Below are 17,970 nucleotides of genomic sequence, written 5' to 3' on the forward strand. Positions count from 1 at the left end.
TTCAAAGAATTATAGATTAACATCTCGTGAATGCAACCACATTGCCGGATTTAAAAATAACATTACTGGGAAATCACATTTTGCCATAAACGAGGTACTATGTTCAGAAAAATAGTCTAGGCTTTACAGGTTAGCGCCATCTTGGAACCATGTAAAATCAATGATATAGTATTGTAAATATTCCCTTACCTTTGATTATCTTCTTCAGAAGGGACTTCCAGGAATCCCAGGTTGATAACAAATGTAGGTTTGTTCGAAAAAGTTCATAATTTATGTCGAAATAGCTCCGTCTTGATAACACGTCCTGTAGGCTACTGTACTCTATCCCAAAAGACCAAAGCGCGCGGAACACGTCGTCACTAAAAGTACGGAAAAAAAATATTTTCGGGCGTTCAAACATGTCAAACGTTGTATAGCATAAATCTTTAGGGTCTTTTTCAACGAGAACTTCAATAATATTCAAGGCGGACGATTGCATTCTCTTTTAAAACGTTAGGAACGAGAGAGTACACCACGGGAGCGCGCGCCCATAGAAGAATAGGCCATCCGCTTGTGACCACCTTTCCATGCTTCTCCTTCGGTCAGTTTCTGCCGGAGAAGACTCAAACCACTTTATAAAGACTGTTGACAGAGGAAGCCTTATGAAGAGGAAGCCTTAGAGGAAGCCTTATGAAGTGCTACATGACTAATCAGATCCTGTGTGTTTCATAGGCAGAGGTTTGAATGTGATTCCTGTTTGAGTTTCGCTCAGGGTTTTGACTGCTATATGAGACAACATTCAAACAGTTTTAGAAACTTTAGGGTGTTTTCTATCCAAATCTACTAATTATATGCATATTCTAGTTTCTGGGCAGGAGTAGTAACCAGATTAAATCGGGTATGTTTTTATCCGGCCGTGAAAATACTGCCCCCTAGATTGAAGAGGTTTTAAGGAGCCTTTTGGTCCTCGCTCCGGTATCGCTTACCGTGTGGTAGCAAAGAACAGTCTATGACTTGGGTGACTGGAGTCTGTGACAATTTTTGGGCTTTCCTCTGACACTGCCTAGTATATACAGTGGGGAAATACTTCTTTCCCTCATTAAAATGCAAATCATTTCATAACATTTTTGACATGCGTTTTTCTGGATATTTTTGTTCTTATTCTGTCTCTCGCTGTTCAAATAAACATACTACTAAAATTATAGACTGATCGTTTCTTTGTAAGTGGGCAAACGTACAAAATCAGCAGGGGATCAAATACTTTTTTCCCCCACTGTAGGTCCTGGATGGCAGGAAGCTTGGCCCCAGTTATGTACTGGGCCGTTCGCATTACTTTCTGTAGCGCCTTACGGTCAGAGGCCGAGCAGTTGCCATACCAGGCAGTGATCCAACCGGTCAGGATGCTCTTGATGGTGCAGCTGTAGACCTTTTTGAGGATCTGGGGACCTATGCCAAACCTTTTCAGTCTCCTGAGGGTGAAAAGGTGTTGTTGTGCCCTCTTCATGACTGTCTTGGTGTGTTTGGACCATGATAGATTGTTGGTGATGTGGACACCAAGGTACTTGAAACTCTCGACCCACTCCACTACAGCCCCGTTGATGTTAATTCTATCTTTTTGCATTCTCTTTCTCTCTCTCTCTCTCACTCTCTCACTCTCTTACTCTCTTTCCGTCTCTCTCTCTCCATCTCTACCTCACTATGTCTCTTTCTGTCTCTCTTCTCTCTAGGCCTCATCCTTCTGTAATACACATCTTTCACATCCTCTCAGCAGAGAGGAAGTACAGATGGGTGGAGAGGAGAGGTGGGGTGGGGGGTTGGACAGCCTACAAGCCACTAGAGTTTAGTAATCGACACGTTGAGATGGAACGCCACTGTGTTCTACTCTGTGAGTTCAATATTATCTGTATGGTGTAATATCTATATCGTTTAAAATGTATATGGTTTAATATCTATATGGTTTAATATCTATATAGTTTAATATCTATATGGTTTAATATCTATATAGTTTAATATCTATATGGTTAAAAATCTATATAGTTTAATATCTAGATGGTTTAATGTCTAGATGGTTAAAAATCTATATAGTTTAATATCTGTATAATTTAATATCTACAGTATATAGCTCAATATCTATATGGTGTAAATTATATCTAGTTTAATATCTATATTGTTTAGTATCTATATAGTTTAATATCTGTATTGTTTAATATCTGTATGGTTTAACATCTATATAGTTTAATATCTCTATAGTTGAATATATATGGTGTAATATCTATGTAGTTTAGTATCTATATAGTTTAATATCTATATAGTTTAATATCTATATCGTTTAATATCTATATAGTTTAATGTAATTTTGTAATTTTATTAGGATCCCCATTAGCTAACGCCATAATGCTAGCTTATCTTCCTGGAGTCCAACACCAATTAACAAGACATTACAAACAACCACAATCAAGACTTCACAAACATTCAACAAGTAGACAATACAGACATTTAAAATACCTGACAGGAAACACACATCAGTTGATACTGTCTATTTCCTGTCCAGTCGTATGGTCTATCACATTAGATGTTCTTTTATTTTTTTTCTTGAAGGTGGATTTACTTGTTGCCTGAGAAATATGGATTGGTAAAAAGTTCCATTCAGTATTGCTCTACATAAAACTGTAGATTTAAGGTGATTTGTCCTTGCCTTGAATTTGGCTGTCTGGTTTGGGGGTTATGCGTGTTGCTAGTATTAATTATTAGACTGAAAAATACTGTGGTTTTTTTTAAAATATAACATTCCTAAAGAAAATCAGAAGACTAGATAGTAATTTGTTTTTAACATGAAGCCATGAGAGATTCTGATGCGTTTTAATAATATTCATTCGGTTATGAAGAGATAATCTGGCAGCCCTGTTTTGAGCAATTTGGAGCTTTTTTATATCGTTCTTTGCTGCAGATGACCATATAACTGGACAGTACTCTAAGTGTGATAGGACCTGGGATTGAATCACCTGATTCAGAGTGCTAGATGTTACATACTGTGAACATTTTCTTGCAACAGTAATTCCCTTATTCATCTTAATAGCAATATTATCTATGTGTTCTGACCATGATAAAGCTGCATCCAACATGATGCCTAGCAGTTTAGTTTTTTTCACTTTTCTACATGTGTTCTATTCATTGACAAATTCAATTGGGGATCATCAGTAAGCATATATCTAGAACCAAATACAATACATTTAGTTTTAGAAATGTTCAGCAGCAATTTGTTCATATCAACCCACTCAGACACCATTCTTAGTTCACTGCTCAGTACATTCTGAGGCTGCGCTATACATTGGAGAGTCGTCAGCATACATGACCACTCTTGCTTTGTTCATTACTCAAGGTGAATCATTAGTAATGTGGGCCTAGGCAACTTCCTTGAGGAACACCATAATGTATATCTTTACTATTTGAAAAGCTACCATTAAATAAAACTTTTTGCCTTCTCTTGGATAGATGGCTTTCCATCCAGGATAGAGCTGCAGACTTAAAACCAAAACATTTGAGTTTTCCTAGTAACAGTTCATGATCAATTACATCAAAAGCAGCACTGAAATCCAGCAACACTGTACCAATTAACTTACTATCATCCATACTCTTTAACCAATCATCTGTCATTTGTGCTAAGGCTGTACTCATATAATGCCCTTCTTTGTATGCATGCTAGTAACCCGTTATCAGACCATTACATGAGAAATAATCCTTGATTTGTACAGATACAATTTTTTCCAATAATTTACTTAACACAGGCAGCAAGCTTATAGGACAACTCCTTTCTACCTCTTCCCTTTCTACTTGATGAAATTCAAACCTGCCTTGCCTCTCCTTCATGTTACAATATTTTATAAGGGTGTATGACATGGAGCCCTCAGTTGGAATCATAGCACTCCTCAACTTGTCCACTTTGCCGGTAAAATAAAGTAGTTTGCGATGTCATGTGGTTTTGTAATAAATATACCCTCTGATTCCACAAAAGAGGCAGACATGTTTGAATTCCTACCCATAAGTGTTCAACGTTTTCCACAGCTTTTCCCCATTACTTCATCAATTTTGTGCTGATAGAATCCCTTCTTCTCCTTTCTTTAGATGGTCACACGATTTCTACAATAACTTTGCTTATCAAACAAAGAACCAGATTTATCTGCAATTTTTTGGCATCATAACGTTGAATCATTACATTTCTCAGCTCATCATCCATGGGGCACCATTTGATCTCACAGTGCATTTTCTTAAAGGGGCGTGCTTATCAGCTATATTCATAAATCATTTCATAAACAAAGATTTCAGGATCATCCTTACTACACACTTCTAACCATTTCGTATTCTTAATCTCATCCACAAATGAGTCCTGATTGAACCCTCTGTAGGACCTTGGGTAGATTACCGTAGGGCCAGCCTTTGGTATTTTAGTTTTCCTAGTGAGTGCAACCAAGTTATGATCACTGTAACCTAGTGCCACTGATACACCTTTAGAACAATGTTCAGCCATGTTAGTAAAAATGTGATCGATACAAGTTGATGATGTAATACCAGACCTATTAGTGAACGTTCTGGTTGGTGATGCCATAACTTGGGTCAGGTTACGTACATTGGCAACAGAAATATGTTTATTTCTCATTGGACAGTTGGTGTTCAAAAAATCGATATTCATATCTCCCTAAAAAATCAGCAGCAACGAACTAGTATAGGTTTCAAATGTGGTCAATGCATCTGTAGTGCCTCTAATCCATTCAACATTAAGTCCTGACGTTGTTTTGCTGGAATATGATTCTGGATGTAAACTGCAACCCCCAGATCTATTTCTGTCCCTCCTGAACAAATTGTATCCATGTATAGAGATCTCAGCATCCTCGAAAGAAGAGTCCAAGTGAGTGTCTGATATTGCCAATACAAGAATTTTGTTTGACAGCACTAGACAGCATATTTCATGAATTTTGTTCCTTAAACTGCATATAGTCAAGTGAGCAATTAACAGACCTTTCTTTTGTTGATTTACAGTATTTATATGTCCAAACATGAATCAATAGTTGGAATCTGAGAGAGAGATACTCAGTGTGTGTATGTGGGGCTGAAATTACTTGTGACTGTCGCTCCTCCTAATTCCATGGGAGGGAGGGTGAACAATTAGTTTGTCGTATCTCAGATATGCTATGTCACCTTGTTCTCTTGCGGTGTTCTTTCTTCTTTGACGGACCCCATCTGAGAAATCCTCATTGATGAAGATGAAGGACCCTTTAACCTGTCTTGGGTAGGGGGCAGTATTTTCACGGCCGGATGAAAAACATACCCAAATTAAACGGCCTACTTCTCGGGCCCAGAGTCAAATATTTGCATATTATTATTATATTTGGATACAAAACACTCTAAAGTTTCTAAAACTGTTTGAATGGTGTCTGTGAGTATAACAGAACTCATATGGCAGGCCAAAACCTGAGAAGATTCCATGCAGGAAGTGCCATGTCTGACAATTTGTTGTCCTTCTGTTGCATCTCTATCAAAAATACAGGATCTAATCTGTTACCTAACACTTTCTAAGCCTTCCACTGGCTCTCTAAAGCCTTCAGAAACCGGTTTGAGGCGTCTCCTGTCTCTGGGCAGAAAACAGGAGCACACTTTGTCAGTGGACTGCTTGATGATAGAGACTCTGGAGATGCGCGGTCCCGAGAACTTGCCATTTTTCTCTCCGTTTTTGAATGAATACAATATTGTCCGGTTGGAATATTATCGCTACTTTACGATGAAAATAGCATAAAAATTGATTTTAAACAGCGTTTGACATGCTTCTAAGTACGGTAAAGGTACATTTTGAAAAATGTTGTCTCGAAATGCGCTCGCACGTGACCGTTTGGATAGTTACCTGAACGCATGAACAAAACTGAGGTATTTGCATGGACTATTTGGAACAAAAACAACATTTGTTGTTGAAGTAGCAGTCCTGGGAGTGAATTCTGATGAAGAACAGCAAAGGTAATCCAATTTTTCTACAAGTAATTCTGAGTTCAGTGAGGCTCGAACTTGGCGGGTGCCTGAATAGCTAGCCTCTGATGGCCGAGCTATGTACTCAGAATATTGCAAAATGTGCTTTCGCCGAAAAGCTATTATAAAATCTGACACCGCGATTGCATAAAGGAGATCTGTATCTATAATTCATAAAATAATTGTTGTGTATTTTGTGAAGGTTTTGATGAGTAATTTAGTAAATTCACCGGAAGTTTTGGGTGGGAATGCTAGTTCTGAACATCACATGCTAATGTAAAAAGCTGTTTTTGATATAAATATGAAATTGATTGAACAAAACATGCATGTATTGTATAACATAATGTCCTAGGAGTGTCATCTGATGAAGATCATCAAAGGTTAGTGCTGCATTTAGCTGTGGTTTTGGTTTTTGTGACATATATGCTAGCTTGAAAATGGCTGTGTGATTACTTTTTGGCTGGGTACTCTCCTAACATAATCTAATGTTTTGCTTTCGCTGTAAAGCCTTTTTGAAATCAGACAACGTGGTTGGATTAATGAGAGTCTTATCTTTTAAATGGTGCAAAATAGTCATATGTTTGAGAAATTGAAGTTATAGCATTTTTAAGGTTATTTGTATTTCGTGCCACACTCTACGAATGTATATTGGTGCGACGTTCCGCTAGATGTAAGAAGTTTTAAGGAGTTTGGCTTTTTCAAGGACTGCAAGCTTATCCTTGAACCTGAGGAATTTCACTACAATTGGCCTGTGTCACGGAATATTAGGGCAGGACTAAATAAACTAAATACCCCCCGACTAATGACAAAAAGGAAACAGGTGCGGACCTAGACACCATTTTCTCTGGATACTGTGACAGTACCCCTCCCCTGACGCGCAGCTCCCGCAGTGCGCTGACGCCGGCCTCGGGGACGGCCCGGAGGGCAAGGCGCGGCCGGTCCGGACGGAGACGATGGAACTCCTGGAGCATAGTGGGATCCAAAATGTCCCCCACCGGAACCCAACACCTCTCCTCCGGGCCGTACCCCTCCCAGTCCAAGTGGTACTGCAGGCCCCCTACCCGACGTCGGGAGTCCAGGATGGCCCGGACTGTGTACGCCGGGGCCCCCCCGATGTCCGGGGGGGGGCGGAGGGACCTCCCGTACCCCAGCGTCCTGCAGTGGACCAGCTACCACCGGCCTGAGGAGAGACACATGAAACAAGGGGTTAATACGGTAATATGAAGGGAGTTGTAACCTATAACACACCTCGTTTATTCTCCTCAGGACTTTGAACGGCCCCACAAATCGCGGACCCAGCTTCCGGCAGGGCAGGCGGAGGGGCAGGTTCCGGGTCGAGAGCCAGACTCTGTCCCCCAGATTATACACGGGGGCCTCACTGCGGCGGCGGTCAGCGCTCTCCTTCTGTCGCCTGATAGCCCGCTTCAGGCACTCCTGGACAGCACTCCAGGTCTCCTTAGAGCGCTGCACCCATTCCTCCACCGCAGGAGCCTCCGTCTGGCTCTGCTGCCAGGGCACCAGGACCAGCTGATAACCTAATACTACCTGAAAAGGTGACAGGTTAGTAGAGGAGTGGCGCTGAGAGTTCTGGGCAATCTCGGCCCATGGCACGAACCTCGCCCACTCCCCTGGCCGGTCCTGGCAATACGACCGCAGAAACCTGCCCACATCCTGGTTAATGCGTTCTACCTGCCCATTACTTTCAGGGTGGAAACCCGAGGTCAGGCTGACCGAGACCCCCAGCCTCTCCATAAACGACCTCCACACCCTGGAAGTGAACTTGGGACACCGATCAGATACGATGTCCTCAGGCACCCCGTAGTGCCGGAAGACATGGGTGAATAGGGCCTCCGCAGTCTGTAGGGCCGTAGGAAGACCGGGCAATGGGAGCAGACGGCAGGACTTAGAGAACCGATCCACAACAACCAGGATCGTCGTGTTCCCCTGAGATGGCGGGAGATCCGTAAGGAAATCCACCGAGAGGTGAGACCAAGGTCGCTGTGGAACGGGGAGGGGCTGTAGTTTCCCTCGAGGCAGGTGCCTAGGAGCCTTGCACTGGGCGCACACTGAACAAGAAGAGACATAGTGTCTTGGTGCAGTGGTGCAGGAGGGCTGAGAGGTGGAATGAACAGACCCCGACTCGAATGTCTCCGGGTAGCCAGCAGGTGGTCCAGCCTGATGGACAAATCTACCAGCCGGTGATGGTGTGGTCCCTACCAGCTCGAGCGGACTTCCTCATTGAGACTGCAGCGATAGTGATCCATCAGGGCCCGCTCATTCCACCTTGATCCCGCGGCGAGAGTCCGGAACTCCAGGGTGAAGTCCTGAGCGCTCCTCGTCCCCTGTCTCAAATGAAACAGCCGCTCACCCGTCGCCTTGCCCTTCGGGGGATGATCGAATACCACCCAGAAGCGACGGGTGAACTCCGGGTAGTCGCCCCGAGCCGAGTCTGGGCCCTCCCAGACCGCGTTGGCCCATTCCAGGGCTCTACCCGTAAGACAGGAGACGAGGACGCTCACTCTTTCTTCGTCGGAGGGAGAGGGGCGGACGGTCGCCAGGTACAGTTCAATCTGGAGCAAAAACCCCTTACACCCAGCGGCCGTCCCATCAAATTCTCTCGGTGGCGTAATCCGGATCCCGCTCGATCCTACTTCAGGGGGTGTCGGTAGTGGCGCCGGCTGAGCAACTGGAGCTGGTCTGGTGGGGGAGGTACCTCTCGCCCAGCTCTCCAGTCGGGCCAGAATTTGGTCCATCGCCGAGCCCAGGTGGTGGAGGAGGCTGGCATGCTGCGACACCTGCTCAGCTACTGTAGGCGCTTCGGCTCCTGCTGACTCCATAATAGTTCCGGTGCGGGATTCTGTCACGGAATATTAGGGCAGGAGGAAGTAGCAGAGTCAGACGCAGGATACTATTGTCCGGTAGGTCGAAGTTTATTGGCACCCAACACACTGGGTGAATCAAAAGCACCAGGATCGCACAAACCCCAAAATGGGAAACAGGTAATCCAAATTCAGAGGAAAAAGACGCACGGGGCGCAGCCCGGCTATAATCAATATTCCAAGCAAAATGTAAAGCTGGAGAAAAACACAACGTACAACCCACTGCCCGCTGACACACAAAATAATCCCGCACAAAATACAAACCAAAAAGAACAAACTAAATACCCCCCTACTAATGACAAAAATGACAACAGGTGCGGACCTAGACAGACAAAACACAACGAACACAGAAACATAGATCGGTGGCAGCTAGTAGACCGGCGACAACGACCGCCGAGCGCCGCCCGGCCGAGGAGGGGCACCATTTTCTGTGGATACTGTGACAGCCTGGGTCTGGTTCCATTCTCACCACTATTGACCACTGGTTTCCCAGACACGTTCCAGCTCTACCTGTTGATCCAGTTGTAGCTCCTCAGAAAACAGCTTCTGTCCTCTGATTCAGCCCATGTCTCACTTCGGCTCTCCTGGATACCATCTATTACAAGATTATTTCTCTTGGATTGTCCATCCAGGTAATTAGTCTTCCAGACATGTTCTGGAGGCCCTCCCTGACTGTGGTGATTTCATTCTGTAAAGAGGAACAGTTTCTGGGAAGTGCATCCTGTGTGGTGTTGTCACGGCCGTCATAGAAGGTAGACCAAGGCGCAGCGGGTTGATTGCTCATCATTACTTTATTAAACGTGAACACGAAAAACAATAAACAAATCGACAGGTTGACAGTTTGCAGGCTAGACAAACAGCAGTGCAAATTCAACTACCAACAATATTCAAAACAAACATACTCCTACTTATAGGACCTTCAATCAGAGGCAACGATACCCAGCTGCCTCCAATTGAAGGCCCCACCCCAACAACACATAGAAACAAACACCCTAGAATCAACATAGAACAATACAACATAGAACTAACCCAAAACCCCGGAAACATAAATCACGCCCTTCTACCTACACACACACCCCGAACCATATATAACAAATACTCCCTGCCACGTCCTGACCAAACTAAATAATAACAAATAACCCCTTTACTGGTCAGGACGTGACAGGTCTTCATTACATCCACATCCTTCTGAAGGCTTGTTTTAATATCTTGTACATCTTTTGTCAGGTCGTCCTGCCTTTTGTTGGTAGACTCCATGATCATTTGTATGAAGCTTTAAAAATTATTTTCCTGATGAATGATCATTTCCTTGTAGAAGACTTTCTGCTTCTCCAGGAGTTCACGTACCTGCCCAGCAGAGATGTAATCCTCATCTTTTTCGGAGGCATGATAGTAATGATAGTAGGACGAGCCCTCTATTCACTACGTGAAATGAAAGACGCCAGCAGTAGAAAACTCTGGAAATAGGTGGTCCGTGCTTGGTATCCAGCAATAGTAGCCCAGGTTGCTTAGCTTCATAGCTAGCAGCTAGACTAGCTGCTTTTGCCAATGTATTACCATCTTGTTTGAGCTAGGATCCCTGGACATATATCAGCGGTCCCAGCGTTAACGTTAACGGCGTCCCAGGATCCAGATAGGAATAGGAAAACTATTGTAAACTTTTATTAGCTAACTAGGTAGCTTGTTGTTAAAGTAAAACAAACCGAGTCTCTAGTCTTGTACTGCGCGAGATGTCAACACAAGATGCGAGAATGACGTGTACTCCGAGCATATGTTGTGGTGACCAATGTCTATATGGTTTAATATCTTTATAGTTTAATATCTTTATAGTTTAATATCTATATAGTTTAATATCTATATAGTTTAATGTATATATAGTTTAATATCTATATGGTTTAATATCTTTATAGTTTAATATCTTTATAGTTTAATGTCTATATAGTTTAATATCTATATAGTTTAATATCTATATAGTTTAATATCTATTTGGTTTAATATCTTTATAGTTTAAAAAATCTATATGGTTTAATATCTACATGGTTTAATATCTATATGGTTTAATATCTATATAGTTTAATATCTATATTGTTTATTATCTGTTTTTTTAATATCATTATGGTTCAACATCTCCTCTAAAAAAGGGGGGTTCTACAAGTAAAACATTTTAGATCATCATACCATGGATAATTAAGCGATTTGATTTAACATTTTAGGAGGTATAATGTTTTTTAAATAAAATGTGTTAAAATATGTCATTTTCATTCTGTATAAACGCATTGAATAACACATGGTTTATTGGCAAAAAATAGTGTTGTAGATTATGTCCTCAAGAAATATTAAAAAATGTTGGACACATATTTAACCCCTTTCTGGCAAAACTATCTCCATACTTCCATGCATTTGTATGGGTTACCTTCAGACGAGTCCCTTGACACTTGTGGGGGTCATAGAGTACCATCATGTTCATATTAGCACGTAGCCCAATCGGTTCCGACGGTACAGACAGAAGTTGGCACATCAGCTGTATCGACTTCAGATGAGTCCCTTGACACTTGTGGGGGTTGTAGAGCAAAACACACTTTTCACTGCAGATGCGGAAGGCCGACACAGGAGATGTGGTGGATTGAGACGCAGGTAATGCAACAAAACAGATATCTCTTTGTTGTGACACAGTATCATACAGAAAAATACAATTTCCAATTTTACATAAACATTTAGAATATAAAACACATTGAAGCCTTTATAACATTCATCATGGACAGAACACTACAACGTTCCTTCTGTTAGTAGTAATGAAGCCTTTACATCATTCATCATGGACATAACACTCCAACTTTCCTTCTGTTAGTAGTAATGAAGCCTTTAAACTGGATTGTGGTCCCCGGTAACCAGACCCGAGCCAGTCATGACACTAGGATGAACCCAACTCTATTACATCTACAGTACAATAGACTGAGATATCAGCCATATATCCTCCTATGGTTTACTAGTGTCGAGACATTGTATTAGTTAACCTGTCTAGGATAGGGGCAGTATTTTCACGGCCGGATGAAAAACGTACCCGATTTAAACTGGTTACTACTCTTGCCCAAAAACGAGAATATGCAGATAATTAGTAGCTTTGGACAGAAAACACTCCAAAGTTTCTAAAACGGTTTGAATGGTGTCTGTGAGTATAACAGAACTCATATGGCAGGCAAAAACCTGAGAAAATTTCAAGCAGGAAGTGGCCTGACTGAGAACTGTAGTTCTACTTTTGAATCCCTAGAGAAACTACAAATACTTATGAATTACGTTGCACTTCCTAAGACTTCCATTGGCTCTCTAAAGCCTTCAGAACGTGGATTGAGCCGTCTCCTGTCTCTGGGCAGATAATAGGAGCACAGTTTGTCAGTGGACTGCCTTGTGACTAAGAGATTGCAAATGCACGTTTCCGCGAGCACGGTGTTTTTTCATTCCCTCTTTGAATGAAAACACGATTGTCCGGTTGGAATATTATCGCTACTTTACGAGAAAAATAGCATAAAAATGTATTTTAAACAGCGTTTGACATGCTTCTAAGTACGGTAAAGGAACATTTTGATTTTGTTTGTCTCGAAATGCGCCCGTGCTTTACCCTTTGGATAGTGACCTGAACGCACGAACAAAACGGAGGTATTGGACATACAGTGGGGGAAAAAAGTATTTGATCCCCTGCTAAATTTTGTATGTTTGCCCACTTACAAAGAAATGATCAGTCTATAATTTTAATGGTAGGTTTATTTGAACAGTGAGAGACAGAATAACAACAAAAAAATCCAGAAAAACGCATGTCAAAAATGTTATAAATTGATTTGCATTTTAATGAGGGAAATAAGTATTTAGCATGGGTAGAAAAATATTTATTTGTCTTCAACCTTGTGTGGCGTTTTGGGTTCGTTGACTTTTTTAGACCTTGGCTGCAGCTCGGGTCACTTAGTCTAATATGTTCATTCTTAACTTCTATGGGCTACGTGGGACGCTAGCGAAACTATTAAACAAAACAAGAAAAATGACAGCGAAACAGTTCTGTCAGGTAAACAGAACCACCCTCCAAACACAAAGAGAAAAACCCCTACTTAAATAAATCCCGGTATCCGAGTGTTAACTTCTATGGGCTGCGTGGGACGCCACCGTCCCACCTGCGGTACAAACTATCAACAGCCAGTGAAATATCAGAGCGCCAAATTTGAAAAAAACAAAATGTCATAATTCAAATTTCTCAAACATACAACTATTTTATACCATTTTATAGATAAACATCTCCTTAATCCAACCACATTGTCCGATTTCAAAAAGGTCTTACAGCGCAAGCATAAAGTTAGATTATGTTAGGACAGTACATAGACAAAACATTACAAACAGCCATTTTCAATGCAAGAACAGGCGTCACCAAAAGCAGAAAACCAGCTAAAATTATGCACTAACCTTTGACAATCTTCATCAGATGACACTCCTAGGACATTATGTTAGACAATACATGCAGTTTTTGTTCTATCAAGTTCATATTTATATCCAAAAACAGCATTTTACAATGGCGCGTGATGTTCAGAAAATATTTGGCCTCCAAAAATGCCGGTGAATCAGCACAACAAATTACAAAATTACTCATTATAAACCTTGATAAAATATTAAACTGTTATTCAAAGAATTATAAATTAACATCTCCTGAATGCAATCGCATTGACAGATTTCAAAATAACTTTACTGAGAGAGCACACTTTGCAATAATCTGAGTACTGTGCTCAGAAAAAAACAGCAGGCAGTTATAGACACCGGCCATCTTGGAGTCATCTAAACGCATAAATAGCATTATAAATATTCACTTACCTTTAATAATCTTCATCAGAAGGCACTTCCAGGAATCCCAGGTCCACAATAAATGTTGTTTTGTTCGATAAAGTTCATAATTTATGTCCAAATAACTCCATGTTGTTTGCACGTTCAGTAGGCTACTCAAAATGTAGGGCGCGCGAGGGAAATGTGACGACGAAAAGTCAAGAAAAAGTTCTATTTACGTTTGTTCAAACATGACAAACATTGTATAGCATAAATCTTTAGGGCCTTTAGAATGTGACACTTCAGTAATATTCCAACCGGACCCATGCATTGTCTTGAAAAAAGTTTTGGAACACAGGTCCCATCTAACGTGAACGCGCCCTATGAACTCAAGGGATTTTCTGGTAACCTGCTTACCAGCAATCTCCTTCGGTCTGTGTTTACCGCAAAAGGCTCAAACAACTTTCTAAGACTGTTGACATCTAGTGGAAGCCTTAGGAAGTGCTATTTGAGTCCTAACTCACTGTGTGTCAGAAAGGCAATGACTTGAGAAAACTACAGGAACCAGATTTTCATTTCCTGGTTGGATTTCTCTCAGGTTTTTGCCTGCCATATGAGTTCTGTTATACTCACAGACATCATTCAAACAGTTTTGGAAACTTTAGAGTGTTTTCTATCAAAATCTACTAATCATTTGCAAATATTTGACTCTGGGCCGGAGTATTAGGCCGTTTACTCTGGGCACGCTTTTCATCCAAAAGTGAAAATACTGCCCCCTAGCCCTAAAATTAAGGGTCTCTAAGAGGTTAAACATAGGACCAAACAGCATCCACACAACACCAACACACTCATACAGGTGAAAGCAGCTCTAACGGGTTTTAACTTTTAATAACAAAACAAAAATGACATACATTTTCATATTCCATCTATCGTCATGACAACCATTGTTCCAAAGTCCCTTTATTGCATGTTTAATGTTCTGAGGCTGGTTCTCCAAAGTGAGAGGACAAAGGAATTTTGTCTGTGGCCTAAGATTTACCATAAAACCCCCACATCTTCATACCCCTAGATATCTCCTCTGTTGGGGGTGAGAGATACTCTGTAGGGTTGTGGTCTCCTGTAACCTGACCTGATCAGGACAGTCATGACATTATAAACTGACAATTTGATTGGGATTTGTGTCTGATGTTAATTAGATTGACACACAAATGTGTTAGTAGAATATTAAGGGAATTAATATCTGTGGTACAGCTCAGTGTTTACATCATGCACCATAGTGATAGTTCTCTCTGTGTGTTTCAGCGTTTACATCATGTACCATAGTGATAGTTCTCTCTGTGTGTTTCAGTGTTTACATCATGTACCATAGTGATAGTTCTCTCTGTGTGTTTCAGTGTTTACATCATGTACCATAGTGATAGTTCTCTCTGTGTGTTTCAGTGTTTACATCATGTACCATAGTGATAGTTCTCTGTGTGTTTCAGTGTTTACATCATGTACCATAGTGATAGTTCTCTCTGTGTGTTTCAGTGTTTACATCATGTACCATAGTGATAGTTCTCTCTGTGTGTTTCAGTGTTTACATCATGTACCATAGTGATCGTTCTCTCTGTGTGTTTCAGTGTTTACATCATGTACCATAGTGATAGTTCTCTCTGTGTGTTTCAGTGTTTACATCATGTACCATAGTGATCGTTCTCTCTGTGTGTTTCAGTGCTGTTGAGTACACTGGTATACTGTAGCCTCGGACAAGGTGGAGGTGAGTACATTTATATTTATATTTATAGTAGAAATTTATTATATTATCACCTGTTCTATAGTAGTAACATTTCTCTATATTCATCACCTGTTCTATAATAGTAACATTTATCCTCTTCTCCTCCTCTTCTCCTCTTCTCCTCCTCTCCTTTTCTCCCTCCTCTTCTCCTCTCCTCCTCCTCTTCTCTCTCTCTTCTTTCTCATATTATTGCCTGCACCTTTCTCCTCTCAAAGTAAATTCTATATATATTGTGTTTGATATTAAGATAAATGTATGTCGCTCAGGATAAGGGTGTCTGCTAACTGACAAAAATATCAAAAGTAATGCAGGAAATGTAATACCAAATGTAAATCTAAAAATATGTCCATATGGTGTGTTTCCGTGGCTTGTGGTTTGGCAGGCCTGATTATTTTCTGTGACCCAGATGCCTCCAGCAGTGTCCATGTTGTATTCATCAGTTATATTACTGTATTCATCAGTTATATTACTGTATTCATCAGTTATATTACTGTATTCATCAGTTATATTACTGTATTCATCAGTTATTTTACTGTATTCATCAGTTTTATTAGTGTATTCATCAATTATTTTATTGTATTCATCACTACTGCTCTGTTTTCTCGCAGTGGCATCATCAGTAATATTACTGTATTCATCACTACTCTCCTCTTCTCTCTCTCTTTTAAAAGATACAAATATGATTGTTTCTTTATAGACACCAGGTAACAGACACAAGCTAGTTGTTTCTCCATAGACACCATGTAACAGACACAAGCTAGTTGTTTCTCTACAGACACCATGTAACAGACACAAGCTAGTTGTTTCTCTATAGACACCATGTAACAGACACAAGCTAGTTGTTTCTCTATAGACACCATGTAACAGCTAGTTGTTTCTATAGACACCATGTAACAGCTAGTTGTTTCTATAGACACCAGGTAACAGACACAAGCTAGTTGTTTCTCTATAGACACCATGTAACAGCTAGTTGTTTCTATAGACACCATGTAACAGCTAGTTGTTTCTATAGACACCAGGTAACAGACACAAGCTAGTTGTTTCTCTATAGACACCATGTAACAGCTAGTTGTTTCTATAGACACCATGTAACAGCTAGTTGTTTCTCTATAGACACCATGTAACAGCTAGTTGTTTCTATAGACACCATGTAACAGACACAAGCTAGTTGTTTCTCTATAGACACCATGTAACAGACACCAGCTAGTTGTTTCTCTAGACACCATGTAACAGCTAGTTGTTTCTATAGACACCATGTAACAGACACAAGCTAGTTGTTTCTCTATAGACACCATGTAACAGCTAGTTGTTTCTCTATAGACACCATGTAACAGCTAGTTGTTTCTCTATAGACACCATGTAACAGCTAGTTGTTTCTATAGACACCATGTAACAGACACAAGCTAGTTGTTTCTCTATAGACACCATGTAACAGCTAGTTGTTTCTATATACACCATGTAACAGACACCAGCTAGTTGTTTCTCTAGACACCATGTAACAGCTAGTTGTTTCTATAGACACCATGTAACAGACACAAGCTAGTTGTTTCTCTATAGACACCATGTAACAGCTAGTTGTTTCTCTATAGACACCATGTAACAGCTGGTTGTTTCTCTATAGACACCATGTAACAGCTAGTTGTTTCTATAGACACCATGTAACAGACACAAGCTAGTTGTTTCTCTATAGACACCATGTAACAGCTAGTTGTTTCTATAGACACCATGTAACAGACACCAGCTAGTTGTTTCTCTAGACACCATGTAACAGCTAGTTGTTTCTATAGACACCATGTAACAGACACAAGCTAGTTGTTTCTCTATAGACACCATGTAACAGCTAGTTGTTTCTCTATAGACACCATGTAACAGCTAGTTGTTTCTCTATAGACACCATGTAACAGCTAGTTGTTTCTATAGACACCATGTAACAGACACAAGCTAGTTGTTTCTCTATAGACACCATGTAACAGCTAGTTGTTTCTATAGACACCATGTAACAGACACCAGCTAGTTGTTTCTCTAGACACCATGTAACAGCTAGTTGTTTCTATAGACACCATGTAACAGACACAAGCTAGTTGTTTCTCTATAGACACCATGTAACAGCTAGTTGTTTCTCTATAGACACCATGTAACAGCTAGTTGTTTCTATAGACACCATGTAACAGACACAAGCTAGTTGTTTCTCTATAGACACCATGTAACAGCTAGTTGTTTCTATAGACACCATGTAACAGACACAAGCTAGTTGTTTCTCTATAGACACCATGTAACAGCTAGTTGTTTCTCTATAGACACCATGTAACAGCTAGTTGTTTCTATAGACACCATGTAACAGACACAAGCTAGTTGTTTCTCTATAGACACCATGTAACAGCTAGTTGTTTCTCTATAGACACCATGTAACAGCTAGTTGTTTCTATAGACACCATGTAACAGACACAAGCTAGTTGTTTCTCTATAGACACCAGGTAACAGCTAGTTGTTTCTCTATAGACACCATGTAACAGCTAGTTGTTTCTA

At 40.7% G+C, this 17,970-nt stretch overlaps 1 protein-coding gene across 3 annotated transcripts in view; it reads left to right on the top strand.

Annotated features, from left to right (window-relative positions):
- The first annotated feature begins 1,667 nt into the window (after positions 1-1,667).
- Positions 1,668-17,970, top strand: part of LOC106599962 (low affinity immunoglobulin gamma Fc region receptor II-like) — an 87,634-nt gene continuing 71,331 nt past the window's right edge. For 2 of the 3 annotated variants that reach the window (XM_045713523.1, XM_045713522.1), the window contains exons 1-2: positions 1,671-1,864; positions 15,382-15,426. In XM_045713523.1, the coding sequence (XP_045569479.1) occupies positions 1,678-1,864; positions 15,382-15,426 (232 nt within the window). In that variant the 5' untranslated portion in view covers positions 1,671-1,677. Of the gene's footprint in view, positions 1,865-15,381; positions 15,427-17,970 lie in introns of all 3 variants that reach the window. The other variant, XM_045713521.1, reaches the window with a different exon arrangement.

The sequence above is a fragment of the Salmo salar genome, unplaced genomic scaffold, assembly GCF_905237065.1.
Source record: "Salmo salar unplaced genomic scaffold, Ssal_v3.1, whole genome shotgun sequence".
Classification (NCBI taxonomy): domain Eukaryota; kingdom Metazoa; phylum Chordata; class Actinopteri; order Salmoniformes; family Salmonidae; genus Salmo; species Salmo salar.